Here is a 21,961-nt window from a genome sequence, read left to right as displayed (position 1 = left end):
TGGACTTACTTTAAATAAAACTAATAGTCAAATTAGTTAAAACTAAATGAAAATTTGGTTTATTAGTTTTCCTTGTGTAGGTGAATAATGGAATTGCTGGAGTTAGTTTCATTGTATACCCAAAATTAACAAGACACATCAATTCATGGGAAATTTGGTCATCTCACCTTGCAGTGCTCATGATGAACGTAAGCAAACAGACTACAGTGAAGATAATTGCACCTTATGTACCAACATCTGTTTAGAGGATGAAGAAGTAGTGAAAGTCTATGAAGAACTTGACAAGATCCTCCAAAGTGTACCTTGATACTTGGTGACTTCAATGTGAAGGTGGGAAAAGGGGAGGATGGCAAAAATCATGTTGGAAAATATGGTTTAAGATCAAGAAATTTAAAAGGCCAGAGGCTGATAGACCACTCAAATACCTCTTTCCTGAATATCATTAACACTTTCTTCTAAAAGAATTAGAAGGCACTGGACATGGTGAGCACCTACAAACGTCACAAAAACTGAGATTGACTGTGTTTTAATAGGAAACAACTAGGTATCAACGTGGGAGTCATTTCAGAATCAGTTGTCTTTGTACAGTCAGAACTTATGAGAGCAAAGGTTAAAGTAAATTAATTGGAAGAAAAGATAAAGATGACAAGACTGTATTTTATGTGATATATAGAAAGTTTTGTTGCTGTCCAAAATTTTTTGTTTTATTGATACCATTTATTTTTACCTCAACATTCCCATACAGCTTAGTAAGTTGATTATATCCAATAACACAGATTAACTTTTTATAATCAGAGTCCTCCCATTGTTCAAGTTAAAGGAAGAATTAATGCCTTTTGTTTTTTTATACCACACCCATTTCCTTGATAATTTCACTCCCCCTAATGAAATACTCCCTTGTTTCAAAATACTTGTGCAAAATAAGCCAATGAAACAAACCTCACATTTTTTTATCTTACCCATGACCAACAGTTATATTTTTACTTGTTATATGTATTGAATGCAATTTACATTACTGTAGTTACTGTGTATATTGTTCTTGTTGAAAAAGATCGTTCTCTTGGTTCTGCTTACTTATGCTCTGATCTATAAATTTTCTTGCATTTCTCTGAATTTTTCATATTCATTATTTCTTATGCCATAATAATGTTTTATTGCATACCACCAATTGGTCAACATCTTTTTGCTTCCAGTTTTTTTTGGAACCAGAAAAAAGCATTTCATATAATTTATAGCAGTATCATTGCAGTCTTAAACAAATCTCTTGATTCAGAAAAACAAGAAATGGACAAAAATTATTAACTTTCACCATTTCTTGGAAAAGTTTACATTATGCAAAATCATTATCACAACAAGGAAGCTAAAAGAGCACATAAACTATATGAGCTAGCAAAATTACTGAGCAGAGAAATGTGATAGTTAAGGATTTATAGAGGTTAATATATACAAGTTTATGTTCAAAACACTGCAGAGAAAGATGATGAAAGAATATAAGCACTATTGCCTCAGGAAACAATATAAAATAATAGAAGGAAAAAGAAGTTTATATGGGAAAGATAGATAGATTATCCAGGAAACATTAGAGATGAAACTTGGAGGACAACAAATATATGCGAAATGAACAGTTCTGCCAACATTTCTATGGCAGGCTATTTTGATCAGTAATGGTAATAATTCAGTCAAGCATTTAGCCTATGTGATGAAGCCAGAATGGTATTTAATTGAATTTGCAAAGAATGGCTTTATTTGACCAAATCCAAATAGAAATCTGTGCTGGAGAATACACAATTTTTAAGACACTAAAGAATTTTTCATTATTTCTAAGAGGAAAAGATTCCATCAAAAAGAAGGAGAAAAGAAAAGACAGCAATTTGTGCTATAAAGTTGTGACTGGGAAAACATTAACAATTATTCATGGTTGCCTTCTCATCTTTATAAAATTTTTATGAAAATAAGACTGCAGGCATTGAGAGGGTAGCCTTTATAAATACATTAGAATGCAATAGGCAGCTTTTTTCACATAATTTTGGTTAGCAGACAACATTTTCACAACCATTCAAGGTACAAAAGGTACAGATAATATATTATTTTACTGTCAATTATTTGATGTTTGTAATCTCTTCCCATCCCCCTGAACAAAAACCAAAGAAAGCATTTAACATGACTGAACAAAGGCATGTTTAAAGACTTTTCTAAAATAAGATGAATCCCATTCATATTTTTAAATTATGCAATATCTTAATTCAAATATGATTATTGCAGTAACTTTATAGAAAAAATTTGTTGAGTATGAACATTAAGGCCCAAACAGGGAGACCATGTTTTCAATAAGGTGATGGAAGATGTCCTACATAAAATCCAACTAGAAGAAAATTTTCCTACTGATAATGAAAATTTCCAGATTCTGTTTGCAGATGACATTGTGCTAATTACCTGGAAAGCCCAACTCAGTGAGATCATATCTACTTAAATGAGATTGGCCTATCTTAACATGGAAAAATATGTGTTTCTCTAATAATGGAATGGAGTTTAATAGAAATTGAATTAATTCAGCGTGGCATTGATGTAAGGTATTGGCACCATTTCCAGCACTCATCATGCTTAAGGTTTTCCATTTACTTTCCAAACATTCTCATTTAAACCTCACAGCAGCTCCCTGTCATAGATACTTTAGATATTATCATTCCCATTTTACAAATGAAGAAACTAAGGTTCAGAGTCTATTATAGAATTATGACTCAAGTATTCTTGACTCTAGATCTAGTACTTTATATAATATACTTTCCTGCATCTCATGGTAGTAATAATGTGAAATTTTCCTCAATTACTTGATATCCTTTCCTTTTTGAATAGCTTGAAAATTGATCCCTTACTGATCTAAAAATTGTGTCATCTCCAGCATGGACCTCCTTTCCATATACTTGGTCTAGTGCAGCTGTTCTTTTAGGCTATTTTCTTTAGTACCATTTTGACTTTACTATGTAGCACATCATTGACCATAATCTTATAGTCGTCCAATTGTATTGATTCTGTTGACAATGGTGAGATTTTGGTGACAATTTTGTTATAGTAATCTTGACAAATCTTTTTTCATTTTTTGTTCTTTATTGTCCTCTGTTAAGTTTCAACTTTAATGCTTATAATTATCTGCCTTAATATGGTGTCTTGCCAAGCTTTCTGTGAACTTTTTTCGACCTAATTTCTCTTATTATTTTTATTGATGATATTATTAATGAGATTTTTTCCCATTCATTCTTATCGGATTTTTGTGAATGGATTTAGATCTGAACCAGTATTGTTCTTTCTTGGCAAGGAGATCAAATGTTTCTTGGCCAAGGGAGTTGCTATCCTCTTTTGGTCTCCCTTTTGTGAAATTAATTTTGTGTTAATTGAAATTCCTTAGGAAACAGTGCTAATCTGCTTTATTCTTTTATTTTGCCCATTTCCCATTTTCACACATCAATGAGTTATTAAATAGGTTAGGTTGTAGTTATTTTAATTTTACTCCATATCTCATTTTTATTCTTTCTTCTAATTTAATATTGATTTTTCTCTTTGCTCTAACAAATTATGGTCAGATTGCTTGCAGTCAAGTAGTAGATTCAAAAATGCCTCCTAAATTTGTAACTAGTTGTTTTCTACCTCTCAAAAAAGAATGAGTTTTATTTTTGTGATGTTACTGAGTGCTACCTGTAGGCCAATGACTATTCACCCTCTTGATGCAGAAACTATTTATTATTTATAAGGATGAGATTTTTGTGTAGTCTGTAATATGAGGATTGGCCTTTCTTTTTGCATATTTCTGAACCATATTTTCCAATTTATTTTTCTTCATCTACCCTTATCTATGCCTGCCTTTGCATTGATATTAAAATGCATTAAATATATATTAATTTAATATGGAGGGTCTTATTGAGTTTTCTAACTTCTCATCCTCTTCAAGAAATCAGCCTATAAGTTGTATTTATTTTCATAGTTATCATTTAGCAAAGAAGAAAAATAATAAAGAACTCTCTGCTCTCAGGGAATTCAGCCTTTTGGGGAATGCCACATGTGAGCAACTACGTACAAACAAGAGATTGACAGGACAATCTGGTGATAATAAATAGAATGAAGGATCTAGCATTATGAGGGATTACACAAAACTTTTGTGTAAGAATGTGGAGGGAGAGAATTCCAGGCACAAGAATGGCTTCAATGAAATGTGTGGAGTCAGGATATAGCCTGTTTGGTGTGAGGAACAACCAGTAGGCTAGTGCCAACTGAATTTCAAGAGTCTGTGGGGGAAAGTTAGATATAAGAAGAGTGGAAAGGTTGGAAGGAGGCTATATTATGAAGAACTTTGAGAGTGAAACAGGATTTTATACTTGACTCTGGAGATGATCAGGAGTAACTAGAATTTATTTAATAGAAGGATTACATAGTGAGACCTGTTGTTTAGGAAAAGACTGATAGCTGAATAGACTGAAAAGACTGATAGATGAACTAGAGTGGGAAGAGACTTGAAAGAAAGAAATCAACCAGAAGACTATTGTAATAGTCTAGGAGTGAGTTGATAAGGGCTTGTACTAGAGTATTAGTGGCATTAGAGGAGAGAAGGTAGCATCTTTAAAAGATGTGGCAAAGGTGATTGACTATAGGGGTTTTCTGAGAGAGAGTGAGAAGTAAAGGAATGCACCTAGGTTGTGAACCTGAACATTTGGGAGTCCTTGACAAGAATAGTGAAATGTGGAAATTGACAGGGTTTGGAAAAAAAAAAGATAATGAGTTTCATTTTGGATATGTTGGATTTAAGTTATCTACTGGACATCCAGTTTGAGAAGTCTAATAGGCAGCTGGAGATGTGAAAATAGAGGTTAGCAGGCAGGTTAGGACTAGATGAGTAGATTTGAGAATTGTAAGCATAGAGAATGATAATAGAATCCATTGAAGGTCATGAGATCATTAAGTGAGATAATATATTGGGAGAAGAGAAGGGAGCCCTACATGCTCTGTAGGACTTTATGGCTAGCTAGCAGGTGTGATCTTAATGAAGAACCAGCAAAGGAGACTGAGAAGTAGTCAGATAGATGGAGAATAAGGAGAGAGTAGTGTTGAGAAAACCCAGAGATTAGAGATTATTAAAGGGAAAATCATTATTGACGGTGTCAAAGATTTTGGAATTCAAGATTTAGGATTAAGAAAAGACCTTTAGATTTGGCAGTTGACCTCGTTATTGACTTTGGAGTGAGCAGTTTCAGTTTGATGAGAACAGAATCCAGACTATAGTGAATTAAGAAGGAAGTAAGAAGAAAAAAAAAAGTAGAGGCACTTATTATAGACATCCTTCTTAAAGAGGTTAGCCATAAAAGTCAGGAGAGATGAGATGATAGTGGAGATAAATGGATTAGTTGAGGGTTTTTGAGGGTGAGGAAGTAGATATGGGTGTGTATGTTGGTGGTAGAGAAGAAGGCAGCAGACAAGCAAAGATTAAAGATTAATGGGAATGTAAGAATGATAGAATTGATCCTTGTGATTTTTTTAAACAAATGCTTATTATGAGCAGTGCAATACAACCTACCCAATTGTCCAGTGCCTTGATTCTTGTTTCCTTTAGGTAACAATTAAAATTTCAGCTGCATTAATTAAGTTCAGGATGAATGAGGGAAAAGCTCTGTTGAGTTTTGGGTGCCAGAATTTAGGATGGACATCTAAAATACATTGTATTTCCAAAGAACAGCAACTTAAATATTGATGGAATTTGAATACATGTGATATTGTGAAATAGCTATGGTTTTTTAACCTTGAGAAAACTTAAAGACTTCATAATCAAGTTCTTTAAATATTTAAAGGTTTGTTAAATTTTTAAAGAAGATGGTTTTCTTTGTCCTGATGACAGAACATGCACTCATGAGTAAATGTGATCTGAGTTCTTTGGAGGGGGAAACTTCCCAAGAGGTACAGTAATTTTTTTTTTAAACCCTTACCTTCCACCTTAGAATCAATACTGTGTATTGGTTCTAAGGCAGAAAAGTGGTAAGAGATAGGCAATAGGGGTTAAGTGACTTGCCCAGGGTCAGACAGCTAGGAAGTATTTGAGGCCAAATTTGAACCCAGGACCTCTCATCTCTGGGCCTGACTCTCAGTCCACTGAGCCACCTAGCTGCCCCCTGTACAGTAATTCTAAAATGGAATGATCTTCAAAATTTAGTTAATACCACTTCATTTCAGGGCTTTAGTTTGAAAAAACAGACACATACACGCATCTATTTATCTAACTGTCTGTCTGTAGTTATCTACACACACAAATATATATACTTATATAATAAAATATTTGTATGTAGTGCTTTTTATCCTCATATACATACATATATAATAAAATGTATAAAATACATCTATATGTTTATATCTATTTATATATTTTATACATACAGACATATATATGTGTATGTGTGTGTGTGTGTATATATATATATATATATATTTATACAAGGATGACGATTGTCTTTGTGTGCTTTCATCTGTGATGTAGATGAGTGTGCACAAAGACACTTGTGTGTGAAGGAGATTTAAGTGGAAAAGTCGATGCACAGACACAGTCCCACTCTCTTGGCGTTGGAAGCTTGGGTCCATTGGCACGAAGTCATTACACTTTATATATATATATATATATATATATATATATATATGTATATATGTATAAATTGTTCCTCATGATAATCTTGTAAGGGAGGCAGGCACCATTATCCCAGTTTTACAGAAGAAAAACCTGATGATTAGGGAGATCATGATCTATCCATGGAACTGCAATTGATAATAAATGTGGGAGATGTGATTCAAAACTGTTTCTCTTCTTAGTCTAAATTCAGTGTCATTCTTCTAAACCATTCTTCCTTTTTTCAGGTAAATGACCACTAATGGGGTTATCTTGTACCTTCTTAATACCATTATGATACATCTAAATGACACCTAAAAAACCCCTTCCAATTTGTTCAGAGCTCAATTTTTGAAGCAAGATGGAGTTCTCACTATCATTGCTTCAATTTAGAGTCTGCCTTCTAAGGGGAGCGCATGTGTGACAAAAGCATCTGCAGGGGAGACAATAGGTGGGGAAGGTGACTAAGGATGCATTTTTCCCAGTGTTAGTTATTAAGTTACTATTATGGGTACCTTAATGATTGTTAGATTATAATTGTACTGAAGAGCCTGTTTAGGAGTAGCCCTGCCTGAGTGGGGAATGTTAAGAGCTTACAGAATAGATGAAGATGAAGTTGGAAGATATTTTGGGGGATCAGAGTAGGAGTGATCATATTATTGATAAGTCCCACAATTGATTATCTTGAGGATGTGAAATGACCCATTTTCCCACTCTTTAATTGATTGATCACATTTCCTTTGCTTAGACCATCAGGCCACAACTCTCAGTTCAGTGAGTACTATATAGAGTATTGTTTCTTTAAAAAATTTTTTTAAACCTTTACCTTCTATCTTAGAATTGATACTAACTGATATATGGGCTGGCTACTCCGGATAAGAAAAAGATAAAAAGGTCTCAGCCCTTAAGGAACTTATGTCCTGAAGGGTTTAAAATATCACATAGATAAGTATGATAGAAGAAGGGAATGAAGGGCAAAAAGGAGGAATCAGATAAAGTGATCTAGATTAATAATCCTTGAGAATGAAAAGAGTATAAAGAAAAAAACCGAGTATGAGGAAGGTCTTTGCAGAGGAGCACTTGAGTTGAGCCTTGTAGGAAGATTGAAATTCTGAGAATTTAAAATGAAGATGGTGCACTATTCTTTGGTAGTTACCTAAGGTAGGTTACCTACCTTTTTCTATTGTGTCTTACTTCATACTTGGGCATATGGGGTTTGAGGATAGGAACTAGACCTGTGAATTAATTCACATATAGATATTTCTGTCATTAGAATTCTCCTATCAGTGAAGGTTAGCTCCTCTTTGCAAATTAGTCTTAAAAATTTATCTAAAGGCAGGACATAGTGGACAAGCCTGCAATCCCTTCTACTGGGAGGTTGAGACTGATGGATTGTTTAAACTCAGGAGTTCTATGTCACAGTAGAAATAAAGTTGTACCCACTAATTTTGGCATTAATATGGTAAGGCTCTGGTGGTATAGTGGTGAGCAAAGGATACCTAAGGAAGGAGGAGGAACTGACAGTGTCGGAGGTAGAACACATCAAAGTTTCTGTGCTGTGACCAAATGTACTGATTTAGTCCTTTAAGGATGGTTAGATTTAAAGCAAGATGGCGAGACCTAGTTTCAAAAAACAGTTACATAGAACATTAAGGGATGAAATGATTTGCTGAGGTTTACTTCATGATTTATTCAGCCATTCCCCAACTACTCTTTATTTTGTTTCCAGTTCATTTCTGCATCAAAAAACAACCTTTTACTCTGTCCTTCATTTCTTTGCGACATTTGCCTAATAATATTATTGCTATGCCAAATCATATGGAAAGTTTCAGTAACTTTTTTTGTGTAATTCCACTTTTATTCCAGAATGTTCAAACCAATTCATAGCTACTCTTTGCATTGTGATTGAGGCTGGAGTAGAAGTATAGGTCATGATTTAAATAAATAGGGGCTGAGGAATTGGCTTCAGGAATTTGAGGTCATGTTTATATGAATATTAAAGTCTCAATAATTCAGGGAAGTGAGGAAGATGTTGCCATGAACTAACAAAAGTAGAATGATTTGTGCAGTGCTATAATAATAACCATCATAATCTGGATTGGGTGGAAAATTTTAATTGACTACTTCAAAGTAGGGATAGTTGTTGATTTAGATACTTTTCTAGAATTTGTAAGTGTCGGTGGGGAGTAAGGGGTATTCGGACTCTTTCCAGAATGTGTTTGTATAGACATGAAAAGAATGCTGTGAGAGAAGGTATAGTCTGTTCTGGAGAGGATCGCTAGGGATGTGTTGTCAAAGTAGAGTCAAGTCTCAGTCAGGGTTAACATAAATGGAATGACTGAGAGCAAGATATTCAGAATGAAGGATTTAATTGAGTACAGGAATGGAGATGGGCAAAATTAGTGTGAAACAGGGAGTGTTTAGGATGGAGGAAATTGGGAAGGATAAAATGGGAGAAGGAGCCTAGGGATAGTTTCTTCTAAATGGCTAGTGGTCAGTTAGTACTGGCATAAGAAGAGAAATAGAAGGCCATGGGGGTTAATAGTTATTGACTTATGAATAGTGAAGTGCATAATGCCCTGAGGGATGCTGTAGAGTTTATTGGAACTATTCTTCCTCTTGGGTATTTGGGGGAGTGGAAGAGAGCCTTAGGTTTAGGAGATAGTTTTTTCCTTCTCTCTTTTGTTTGATCCCATCTTATCCTCATTTTTAGGAGTGGCAGTTTGGAATGGGACTATGCAGGTAGTGGAGCTCAGAAATGGGTTGTGGTCCCCTTAATGGCCAGATAGAATTAATGAGTTGAAACTTTATCATTCAAGGCCTTGCCAGTTATCTATATTGCAGTTTTGTAATTTTGTTAATTTTTGGCACAATGTATTCTCAATCTGTGGTAGATTTTCCTAAAGCTAAAAAAGTACTTTTAAAATGAAGATTAGGTTTTCTTTGTTTTTCCTTTGGACCATAATAATCTCCTAATTGTCAATTAAGACCTTTTCTTACTTATCCTCCTTGGCTTTTCTGCTGTTGACTATCCTTTTCTTCTTTGGCTTGCTTGGGTTCTATGATAGCTTTTCTTTTGATAGTTCATGCTTTTTCAATCTTCCCTAGTTTCCCTTCCAGTCCCAAATGCCTAAAATCTCAGTCTTTCCTCAGCACCCAGCTTTTTGACTGCAGCATAATATCTCTTTTGGCCATTTCATCTAATCTTTTGCCTTCCATTATCATCTGTAATATCGATTCCCAAATTTATCTATTTTTGCTTTCTGCTTCTGTCTCTACATTTCCATTTGCTTGCTCATAATCTCCTTGGTGTCTTATTGGTATCTGGCTTGTTAAACAAATGTTATACTGTATATCTAACAAGTATTTGAAGATTCTTATTGAAAAGGAGTCTGTCATCTGTGACACAAGGGGTTAATATTGTACTGGGGCTGAGACCTGATAGAGTTAATGAGCTCAACTACGCTTAGTGATAATTGTGAGTAGCAATGTTGTGGGGGGGTTGGGGGGGAATTTATTAACTGGTTCAGGAGGGCACCTACTTAAAGAATTACCAAGCTCCAATGAATCATTAAAAGTAGAGGATTTTATTGAGTGAATGGCTGTCAGGCAGATGCAGGTGAAGGCTGCTTCCTTGAAAAGAAGTCCAAGATTTTTATACCTTAAAGGAACAGAGACAGTGTAACCCAGAAAGCTAGGTCTGGAGGGGGCCAAACAAGAAGGATTAAGTGACATTCCTGAGTGAGAGTGAGGTGGCCTGGATGGAAGCACTGGTATACCTTGTTCCTGACTGATTAGGCCCTGATTATAAAGGAGGGTGAATTGCATATCTCAAGAGAATCTAGTGATGTTTGAGATGCAAACAGAAGGTATATATCCATGCTAAAACTCTTATCAGAAGACTATGGGAAATGCAACTAAAACAGAATGAAATATATCTCTCAGAGAATCCTTTGTTTATGCCATTATCTCTTTATTTGGACTATGAGCACCTTTTTTCCAGCCTCCAGCATTTCTGGAATCCAGGACATGGAATTCCTCACATACTCTTTCTGACCTGGGATTCCTCTAGAGACCTGGGGTTGTCCAGTGGGTCATGTACCTCCATTCTAGCAGTAAGGTTCAAACTGCCAAATCTTAAGAAGAGGGGGAGAACCAAGCCTACAAATTTGAAAGGCATGTTCGAAAAGGGAAGTTTTCTATAGATATAGGTTAATCTAAAGATTGGGGTTTGATTGTGTCTCTTGAGGTTAAGGTTACATTTTGAAGGCATCTGTAGGTTTGACCTTATGACCAGAGACATGGTCTTTATTCTTTTATGCTTTTTAAAAAAAATAACTACTTTAAATCTATCCACAGGTGATGAAGTGTTTAGCTGTAGCCATCTATAAATTAAAAAAATAAAATAAAAAATGGCAATCATTTCTGTGTGTCTCCCTTCTGCTTCTGTAGTGATGGTTTTAGAAAGGTGGTAGATGATACTAAGAATCATACAATTTTTAGAATGTTTACAAATATTTACTGTACGTGAAATATGAGATTATGTCTGTTGACATTCTCTTGGAAGAACTAAATCACGTCAATGTTATTATTCTTATTATAAATGAAAAAAGAAGACAAAATGGAAGTTGTAGCTTAGATTGCTCACTGATTCTCATTGATGATATTGCAAACAAAAAGAGTTGAAGTTTTTCATTGTATGCCCAAAGGAAATAAGAAATACCATTTTTGAGACACTTGTCATCTCATCTTGCAGAGATTAAAAAAAAAAAGCAAAAATGCCATAATGAAGATGACCACAAGCTCTGTGATAACATCGGTTGCAGAGAAATAAGTAGTGAAATTTTACATGTGATGAAGATCTTCCAAAACAAGCCAGTGTATACTTGGTGAATTCAGTGTACATTCATTTCTCCTGGAGAGCATGGTGAAAAGTATGTTAGAAAATCTGACTCAGGTTTGAGAAAGGAGAGATCAAAGACTTGTTGACTAAGGGACATGTGGTTTTCTGGTAGAAAGTTAGAATATACTTGATGAAATGAGGAACAAGAAACAAAAACCAAAATTGACTATTAGCAAATAACTGGTCACAGACACAGCAGTCATTTTAGAAACATCTATGTTCAGTCAGACCATTTGCTAGTTAAAACACAAATTAAAATCAATATCCAATTATAACTAAGACTAAAATTGGGGAGAAAACATTGTATATACAAATGTAATGGCTTTAATCTGACCTGTTCAGCCAAGCCATCAATCACTTGGAGTGATTCAAGGTGTCTTCCCATCTTCATCTTTTCACATACCACTTTTATTTTACCTTTATTATCACCATTTCTGTTAAAAATTTAAGCTAATTTGAAACAGTTTCTGTATTAGGTAGGCAAAGGAGCCAGAAACTACCTTTGTCAGCAAATGTTTTATTTCCTTTCCAACTGGAAAGACATAGCACCAAAGAGAAGTACCAACTTGAAATAGTCTTTTGTGAAGCACTACAGGGAGGAATTGCAAATTATAAGCAGTATCATCTTTTAAAAGGAACCAGTAAAAGCTATTTATAGAATATTTAATATGAGAACTAAGACATATCATCCAAAGAGAAGGAAAATCAATTTGATTTTTCAGCACTATTATATTTTAATATATCATTATATATTGTTATATGTTTCATCATTGACCATGGAGCCCTCATGTTTTGGCTTCTATAATTGCTAGTGGAAAAAAAGTAATAAAAATACCAACAGATCAATTCCATTTTCCTTCAGTTTGTTGTCTTACATGTTTCAATTGTGAATGCTTTTTTGTCATGTCCTAATTAGACTCCCAATGGAGGGGGAGGGATGGGAAGAGGAAATAAAAGTGGTTCTTAAAAGGATAAAGATGGGGGGGAGGCTGGATCATTCCATATATATAGCTGAGTCAATCCATGTTGGAGGTGACCCTTTCTTAGAAGTAAAGAGAACTTATTTTATAAGATATTCAATGGAAGAGATAATACCAAAAGAATAAAAAAAATAGACCATAGAAGATATTATTCTTCAAAAAAAGTATTTGAGGAAATCATCAACTACTCAATCATATATGTATACATAACTTATTCTCTCATTTCTCTAATCTTTTTGGAAATTTTATGTATGTATGTTAATGGTATGTCTAATGTAAATATGAGGATACTATAGGAATACTTTTTGAAAATAATATGTAGATTACCTGTTTACAGTCATAATTGACTTTAAAGTGCCAAGGATAAATGATCCTGCTATTTCTGTTATTTTATTTACTCAAGAGCATTAACCCTGTAGAATAAAAATATAGTATTAAAAGCTGTCTGAGGAGGACTTTCTCCTTGTTTTTATGTATATCTCTTTAATGTAGTATATGTGTTAAGATTATACAAGAGTCCCTGAAAAAAGCAGACAACCCTCTTTTTCTGGTTCTCTTTGTATCTTTTCATGTAAATCTTAACATGTGTCTCTGTGTTCTACTTATTTCTTACTTAGTATGACATTTTAGTGAAAAAGATAGCCTATTGTACCTTTGGCAAAAGATAAGTCAGTAGCCTTATACTGACTTCCTTATTCATAGGATTGAAGGAAACTTACAGTTATAAAGTCAACCATCATAATCATGTTCAGAGTATTTTGTGTTAATCCATGTTAATTTTCAATTGCATAAAAATTTTATGTTTACCTCATAATCCACATCTTTTATATTGACCATTCTATAGGAAGAATCCCTTTCTTCATAGGTGACTGGGCCAAATGCTAAGTTCATGCCCTTGAGTGGGTATGAAGCTTTAGGGGGTAACATAATATGGGGGGAAACCCCACACTTAAGATTCACTGGGTGTTTTGAGGCAAAGTCTATTAACCTCTGAAGGCCTTTGTAAATCACAGGAGCTAAACTAAATGACCTCATAGGATGATAATCTCTGGTAATTTATAGATTCCTATTTAGATGACTTTGTTTTAGAGGATTTAGTTGGAGATTGTCTTGTAGATAATCAATCCATTAAATTATAATGCCCAGTTGCTTCACAATGTGGAATCACTCAATTTTTAAACAACTTATTTAGCCTCTAGTTAAAAAAAAAAAAGGATTAGCCTAGTTAAATCAGTTTTGAACAAAGTGTCTTATTCTCTTAGACTTTTCTTGTTTTAGCATCTTTTTATTTTTTCCCTTGGCTTGAGTTTAATTGTTTTAACTACAAGTAGCTTTTTTTTTTTTTAAACCATACCTTCCATCTTAGAATTAAAACTGAGTATTAGTTCTAAGGCAGAAGAATGGTAAGGGCTAGGCAATGGAAGTTTATATGATCACACAGGTAGCAAGTATCTGGAGGCCTAGGACCTCCCATCTCTAGGCCTGCTTAGTCCACTGAATGACCTAGTTGCCCCATACAAGAAGCTTTTTACTCTGAATGGTTAGAATGGAAATAAATCCTAGATTCAGAAAAAAAATTAAAAATAATCCTTTTATTTGAAGTAACCTATAAAACCAGATTTTCTCATTGTTTTCTCATCCAGTTCAGTGATATGCTTAGATAATTAATAACGTTTGTCTTTAAATTTAGGTAGGGAAATAAATTTGACATGACTATTAAGGGGAGCTTGTAAGTAGGATCTATCTTCCAGATATAATTGTGAGGACATATACTTGTATACTTGCTTATCAAAGTGTTATCCCTAAATCAGGTTAGAGAGAAATTAATCTAAAATAAATTATACTTTAATTGATTGCCTACATGTTATAAGTGTTGTGAATAGAGATTCAGGAACCCCTCCCTCCCCCCAATTACCTATGGTTACACAACAGAAATTATTATCAATCAATAGGCTATATACCATTTGCAAGCATAAATGTGATGGCTAGTTAACATTAATATTTAGTTACTTAACAGTGAATAGACTAGCATTTTGTGATCTTGTCATAATCCTTCCAATTTGGTTATATTGAGTTGGTTTCCCAGAGCCTGATCATATTTGATAGGCAAACTAATCAACTCAAGTTCGTGATCTTTTAAAGCTTGAGAACCTAAACATAGTTCAAAATAATGCCACATGCTAAATTTTGAGCAGTTAGCTGGCCTTTTTCTTCAACATAGTAAACAGAAAATTACTATGACCTAAATTATAACAAGGAGAATTAACATAGAATCAAGGTGATGAAACTTGGAAAGCACTTCCCTTTGGACAGCTCCATTTAAAACTAAGAAACATTTGATAAGGATCAAATATAAAGTCATATGTTTGGTTTTTAAAGCTTTCCTACCTTTCTTGCATTCAAACACATTTTTCCCCCTATGTAATCTGTGGCCCAACCATACTGGCTTACATGCTATTCCTCACATATATGTTCATATATATGAACTTGCATTTGCTGTTCCCCAGGCCTAGAATGCTCTTCATTCTCCCCTCTGCCTCTTAGAATTCCTTGCTTTCTTCTAGACTCAGCTCAAATACTACCTTCTGTAGCAAGCAATTTCTATTCCTCCCAGCTTCCCAGGTCATTTTGATCCTCTTCAAATGCAAAGGACAACAACCGACCAGCCTTCAAGAAAGCCTCTGTTTTCTCATTTGTAAAATAGAAATAATAATAGTAATAATAATAATAATAATAGCACCTCCCTCCCAGGGTTATTGTAAAGATAAAAAGTACTCTATATTATTCTGTTAGCTGCTTGTGGCCGGGCTCCTTTTTACTTTTGTTTTTGTATCCCAACCACTTAACCCTGGGCTTATCCCATGGTAAGCATTTAATGAATGCTTACTGATAAATCAGTTGTACTGATAGAGAAAGTACCTTACCAGGATCTTCCTAGGAGACCAATTAATGAAAGCTGTACAAGGCACTGCCCAAGGCAGTAGGGGGATACAAAGACAAAGCAGAAAAAGTCTCTTTACTCTCATATATGTAAAGATTTATGCATTTGTATTCCAATAGAGATTTTTATACTTAAAGGTTTTATGCTTTATACTTCAAGGTTTTCTCATATTTTTGGTTGCAGGTTGAACTTCAGTTTCAATTAAATCGATTACCACTCTGTGAAATGCATTATGCTTTGGACAGGATCAGAGACAACAGTATTCTGTTTCCAGATGTTAGCATGACTCCTACCATACCTTGGAGTCCTAACAGGTACAATAACATAAACATTTTAATACTCTAAGCTCATTAAATGCCATATTAGATTTTTCATATCATCTAAGGCATGTTCCAAAATACAAATATGCCTGTATAAAATCTTCATCTGGCATTGTAGGATAATAGAGGAGGAGTAATTGAAAATGCCGTTGATATGAAGACAAAGTTAAAATATCAGATTTACAATTAATTTTCTATCTTTCTTTGCTTTGCCTTTTTTGGTGCACTAATTTGGTGATAATGAAACCAACTTTAACACTAGAAAATTTTTCTGTAAATTATAGAAATATGAATCTGTAGGCCTATTCTAAATTTGTTCTAATAGCTAATTTTTCACAATATATTTTTACTTAATATACTATTTACTTCCAAACAGATCAATATGGAAATTGTCTTTTCTTTGACTTAGGTCTGGCACATATTCATACTTTTTTCAAAATAGATAACACAATAATAAGTCTGATTACAGAGTCTCAGTTATAATGGTTTATAATTTGAAATTTGAGTTAGATGTTATATGATCATTGAAATGTTTTCTTTTGAGCATTTTTATTTAAATAATGAAATCTTGCCAACTGAAGTAGTAAATATGTGTGAGTGAGTTCAACAAGCATAAGTGAGATGAAGCCATCTAAAAGAAAAAAAAATACTTGGATCCAGATGGTGAAGGAAAGACCAAACTAAGAAATTTGTAGTAAAATTTTATTAAGTTTTATTTTATTAAAAAAATTAAAGAAATTTTATCAATTAAAAATGCAAATCAGGAAGGATCAAATTTAAAATTAGTTTAGATTATTTAATTGTATTAAGTAGAAATTTTTAAAATTTTTAATTTTTAAAAAATTCTAAAAATGATAACTACCTCTTATTAGAATAGACACCTTTTTATCTGTCTCTAGTTCAGCTATACACATTGGAGATGATGTCAGTGGAAATGGGTTCAGATTCCAGCTTTATCATCTACTACTTGTGTAACCTTGAGCAAATCCCTTTACCTCTCTTGGCCAGTTTTCTTGTCTGTAAAATGAGATTGTTGTAATGGATGACTTTTGAGAGGTTCCTATCACTGCATGCTGTCCTTATACACGGTGAACCAAATGATTTTCTTTTAGCTCATATTTTTCCCCTACTCAGTTCCTGTAGTTTGCTATTGCTTCCAAAATGAAATATTAACTTTTTACCTGATCCTCACTTATTTTTTCAGTGTTATCTTCCTTTTTCTTCCTTCTATACTAAATAATTTAGCCAAACTGACCTTCTGTTTCTTACCCCCAACACTGTAACTTGCTATCTTTTAGTCTTTGTTCTGCCTGCTACTTATCTAGAATATACTTCTTCCTGACTTTTGCTTTATATAGTGTCTTACTTTCTTTAAAATGTTATTCAAGTACCACTTTCTGTATCAAGCCTTTCCTGAAGTCCCCATCTACTGGGGGTTTTTCCTCCCTATATTTTTTATTTAACTATTTTGTATACATTTATATTTATAATGTATTTATATTGGCACTTTTCTCCTCCATTAGAATGCAATCTCTTTCCAAGTAGAGATTGTTCCATATTTTTTGTCCTTGTATCCCTAGTATAATGCATAACACAAAGCAGGTGCTTACTAAATGTTTGTTGATTGCTTGATTAATAGAAGAGTATCTTTGGGCAAATCACTTCACCTGTGACTCCCAGTGGTATGAGCAACATCTATAGGGTAGGCTAGGTTTTTCCCCTAAGAGGTAGGACAACTGACTGGGAAGGTGGATCAGTGGCATGCACTTTATCTTCTCAGCCCATAATATCTCAGACCACTGAAGCTAGATCTATTGGCATGGCTTTCTAATTTAGGGCACAGCCATGTAGGCTGGGCTAGTTTCCATAAAAAGCACAAAAGCAGTCCCTGAGGCCTGATCAGGTGGCTAAGGTTTGAGTCATTAATTCTAATTTCCAGTTGCTTATGGAATAAAAGGCCTGCCCATGAAGAATTGGTGCCTCTCAGACTCAGTAACTGTCCTAACCAATGCAGTACTGACCAGATATATTTCTGTATGGAGTCAAGGGAGAAACTCTCTACCTGTTCTTATATTTATTTTGCTTTCCATGCTATGCCCAAGTAAGCTTCCTTTTGTTGAGATAGTTTGACTGTCTCATTTTTGTTTAAATTATGAACCTGAAGCATGAGATGGGTTTGAATCAGTTCTAGGTGATGCTAGTCCTAATTTCCTCATTCATTATGTGCTGAGGGCCAAATGAGATAAATTTCCTGACCTGTTTGCTATGAGTAAAGGACAAAACTGGAATTTATATAAATCTGAAAAAATTTTTACCAATTTTTGATAAAGTATTTTAATAAAAATAACAAATTGTTAACAAGAACAATTAAATGAACACATGAGACAAAGAATACAATGGTATGTTAAACCTATATCCTTTAACAAGGCAGAACCAACTGCTACTAACAAGCAATAAAGATTATTCTGTTCTCTTTCAGACTCATCTTTTGACTTGATTTTTCTTCCTTCTGTTCTTCCAATAATACAAGTTGTACTTGGTGTTCATGAAGTTCTGTTTCTGCTGATTTGACTCTGCATCATCTTGTCTGTTTTTCTGTATTTGTTATATTTTTATCATTTTTATATTACTACAACATTTAGTTAAATTAACCTACATTTAAAAATAATTTTAATAATTGTTTTTCATACAGGTTAATGATCAAAATACTTGAAAAATGCATTATGTACTTCTTTGCTTCCACAAACACAGTATATCAAAAGTAATCTAGGGCCATCATTATAAATAATAATTATTTTACTGTGAATGCAGACTAGTGTAGGAATAGAGACTGAATCTTTGACTGCATTCTTCTAGTGAACTCCAGGAGGTGACCATTACTTCCACTCATAGAGATTGATACTTTGATAATTTAAGGTTCTATAGAGTTGCCTAGAGCAGTGAGAGATTAGATGATTTGCCCAGGGATGCTTTGCTAGTAAGTTTTAGGTGGGAATTAAACCCACTTCTTGGCTTTGAGGCCAGTTTTCTATTCTTTATACCACGATATGTATACATGCACATAATATAATAATAACTTTGAAGAGTATTGAGTTGATTGAGTAGTTTGATGCTAGGTCAAATGGCCATAGACACCTGTATTTTGCATTTGTGTTTGATTTGTACAGGTTTTCTGTCTGCACCCTCCTTCTCTCTGGACTTCCTTGTCAACTTATTAGAGACTATTTAAAATAAGATCTAAATGAAGGCCTGAGAAAATGTCTCTGTGGAAGAATGCTTTAATTTTACTGCATTACTATATGTGACCTTCATTTTAGTTCCTTGGAAGTCCTTTTTAAAAAAAAATTGCTTCTCTGAGTTCTTGGCCATGTTCTGGATAATTAAAATTTCCAGAAAAGTGACATCCAGATAAGAGAGTCCTTACTGTATACAAGTCTAGATAGTCTAAGGTAAAAAGAACCTTTGTGACTTTTTTTTTCTTGTTTTTAAATAACACCTTAGAGCATAGCTTCACGGTGTTTTTAATGGCAATTTTCAGTAGCTTTTTCTGTGCATAATTAAATTAGCCTGTGTCTTCATTCAGAGAGCATTTTGCTATCAGAACTATCTTCTATTATACAAAGATTTTGGCAGACATTTTCATTGAAGTTTTCTTGAGATTCTTTTCTAATTAGGCTTTTTTTTTAAAACTTCACATATCTGTCATCTTCCTCATAGAACTTATTGTTTGTTTTAGTTGTTATAATTTTGATAGAAAAGTATACAACAAATTCCCTACTGAGTTTTTTCACTGCCTTAACCACCCAGTGAAAATCTTTCAACTTCAGCCAAATTAGGACCATTTATGTTATTGTGGCAAGTATTCACAGGACAGTATACTTATATCATTGCAAAGCTTGCAACATTTTTTAGATAGGCTTGAATCAAGCATCCAGCTTCCATTTTCTAGATGTTTGACATCTTTGAATGAAAATGGTTTTGATATGAAAACAAAACTAATCTTGGAAAGCTATGCTTTCAGTGTTTAGGCCCAGGATGTTTACTTTTTTGGTTTTCTAGAATAAATAATAAATCTTTTTATGAATTGTCAATGGATTCCTCCTCTCAATTTTGTATTATCAACTACACAATCAGTAATTGATTATACATAATCAAGAAATGAACCTGGATTTCTGTAATGCAGTGTCTGCATATTTATGCAATAATGTATATTGTTTCAGATGCTTTCATAAAATTATACTTTCAAAGAATGAGAAGTTTTTTGGTAGACCATGTCACCGAATAAGTAAATGGCATATAAGTGGTTTATGATTTTTTAAAGTAACTTATTAAGATATTTTATTAAGGTGGCAGCAAGGTGACTCAGTGGATTGAGAACCAGGCATAGAGACATGAAATCCTGGGTTCAAATTTGACCATGAACATTTCCTAGCATTGTGACATTGGGAAAATAACTTGCCTCCTATTGCCTAGCCCTTACTGCTCCTCTGCCTTGGAATTCATACACAATGTTGTTTTTAAGACAGAAAGTAAGGTTTTTCAAAAGTCTTTTATTACCTAAAATAGAGGAAACTTTTAAGGTTAATTTTTATTTTAGTCTGGTCTAATTGGTTAATTGTAAATCACTCTATACCAAAATTGAATGGCATTTTGAACAAAAGAACTTTCAAAATAAGCGTTAGTTTTCTAGATAATTGAAATGTTTATTTTCATTAGTTAAATAACTTGGTACATTGAAAATAATTTTCTTTCTTTTTGTTTTTTAATGTAGGCAATGGGATGAGCAGTTGGATCCTCGGCTAAATGCAAAACAGAAAGAGGCTGTTCTGGCTATTACCACCCCACTTTCAATACAGCTGCCTCCTGTTCTTATCATTGGTCCCTATGGGACAGGCAAAACCTTCACTCTAGCTCAGGCAGTCAAGCACATTCTCCAACAACAGGATACTAGGTGAGGTGGTGGTATATGGAGATTTAGATATTTAATTAACAGTATAAATAGCCAACTTTCTTTTTTACATACTAAGTAAGGGTTAGTAGAAAGTACAACAAAATTTTTTATCCAGATTAAGAAAGTATCTTGTCATTTTTGGAGTACTAATATTTAATTATTTACTCTTAACATTATCTAATTTTTGAAAGAATTTGCAAAAAAGAAAGAATTGCATTTAAATAGTTTAAGAAAGCTCTCCATTAAACATTTAAAATTATGATTTTCTTTAGATTTCCAAAGTGTATTTATATTGTAGTATATTATCTTACCTGAAAGATTTTAAATATAATTTATATAAAATAATTCTTTTGCTAGTTTAAAGATTAACATAACTTCATAAAAGCCTCATTAATATCATGTATCATGGAGATTAGTGAACAGTTTTAAGAGAAATGTATGGAAAGATGGCCACTGTTTGCTTTTTATTTTTTTTCGATATTTTACTACTTTGATTGTTTTGTGTTTTATCATTCTTTTTATTTGCACCATTTATTCCAGCAGGATTCTCATTTGCACCCATTCTAATAGTGCTGCTGATCTCTACATAAAGGATTATTTACATCCATATGTAGAAGCAGGCAATCCCCAGGCGAGACCTCTCAGGTATTTTTTAAGGCTTATTATGTATATATAAGCATACCTTTATTATTCTTAAGAAAAGGTGTCTGTAAAATAATTTCAGTAACTTTGAAAACATTTAAATGTTTAAATATATATTGACATTTGAAAGCTTTGCTTTTTAAGAAACAATTTGAAAGGATTTGAATATAGTGAAAAGTTTTAAAACTTTTTATAATTTATTTTCTACACTCAGTAAAGACATCCTTTTTTAAGTTTTACTTATATGAAAATGTCTTTTCTTTCTGAGGAAAGTTTAATATGCTCCTCTAAAAGCTACTATGATAAAACAATATTAATTGGGTGTATTTTTAAATATTGTAACACATTGAGCATGTACTAGTCATGCAATAATACGTATGAAAGTTAAGTTGGAATGGTGATCCTTATAAGAAGTTGTCATAGAAGCTATACATTAGAGAACCATGAAGAGTGGTGTTTTCTGTTATGAACTGTATTTTGTTATTTGAAAAATTTATCCAAAGTTTTGGGAAGAAAGTGGCACAAGGATTTAAAGTAGACATAGGAAGACCCATTGAATATCTGTAAATGCAAGAAATATTTAAATGTGG

The 21,961-nt window shown here is 33.4% G+C and overlaps 1 protein-coding gene across 6 annotated transcripts in view; it reads left to right on the top strand.

Moving 5' to 3' along the window:
* The window catches only part of HELZ (helicase with zinc finger), a 266,896-nt gene that overhangs the window by 135,736 nt on the left and 109,199 nt on the right, over positions 1-21,961 (top strand). For 3 of the 6 annotated variants that reach the window (XM_007482771.3, XM_007482767.3, XM_007482769.3), the window contains 3 exons: positions 15,642-15,772; positions 20,550-20,729; positions 21,270-21,374. In XM_007482771.3, coding sequence (XP_007482833.1) covers positions 15,642-15,772; positions 20,550-20,729; positions 21,270-21,374 — 416 coding nt within the window. The remainder of the gene's footprint in view (positions 1-15,641; positions 15,773-20,549; positions 20,730-21,269; positions 21,375-21,961) is intronic. The other 3 variants (XM_001379116.4, XM_007482770.3, XM_007482772.3) reach the window with 2 other exon arrangements.

Source organism: Monodelphis domestica, chromosome 2 (assembly GCF_027887165.1).
Source record: "Monodelphis domestica isolate mMonDom1 chromosome 2, mMonDom1.pri, whole genome shotgun sequence".
NCBI classification, from domain to species: domain Eukaryota; kingdom Metazoa; phylum Chordata; class Mammalia; order Didelphimorphia; family Didelphidae; genus Monodelphis; species Monodelphis domestica.
The sequence above is the reverse complement of the archived record's forward strand: the minus strand, read 5'-3'. Positions and strand labels throughout refer to the sequence as shown.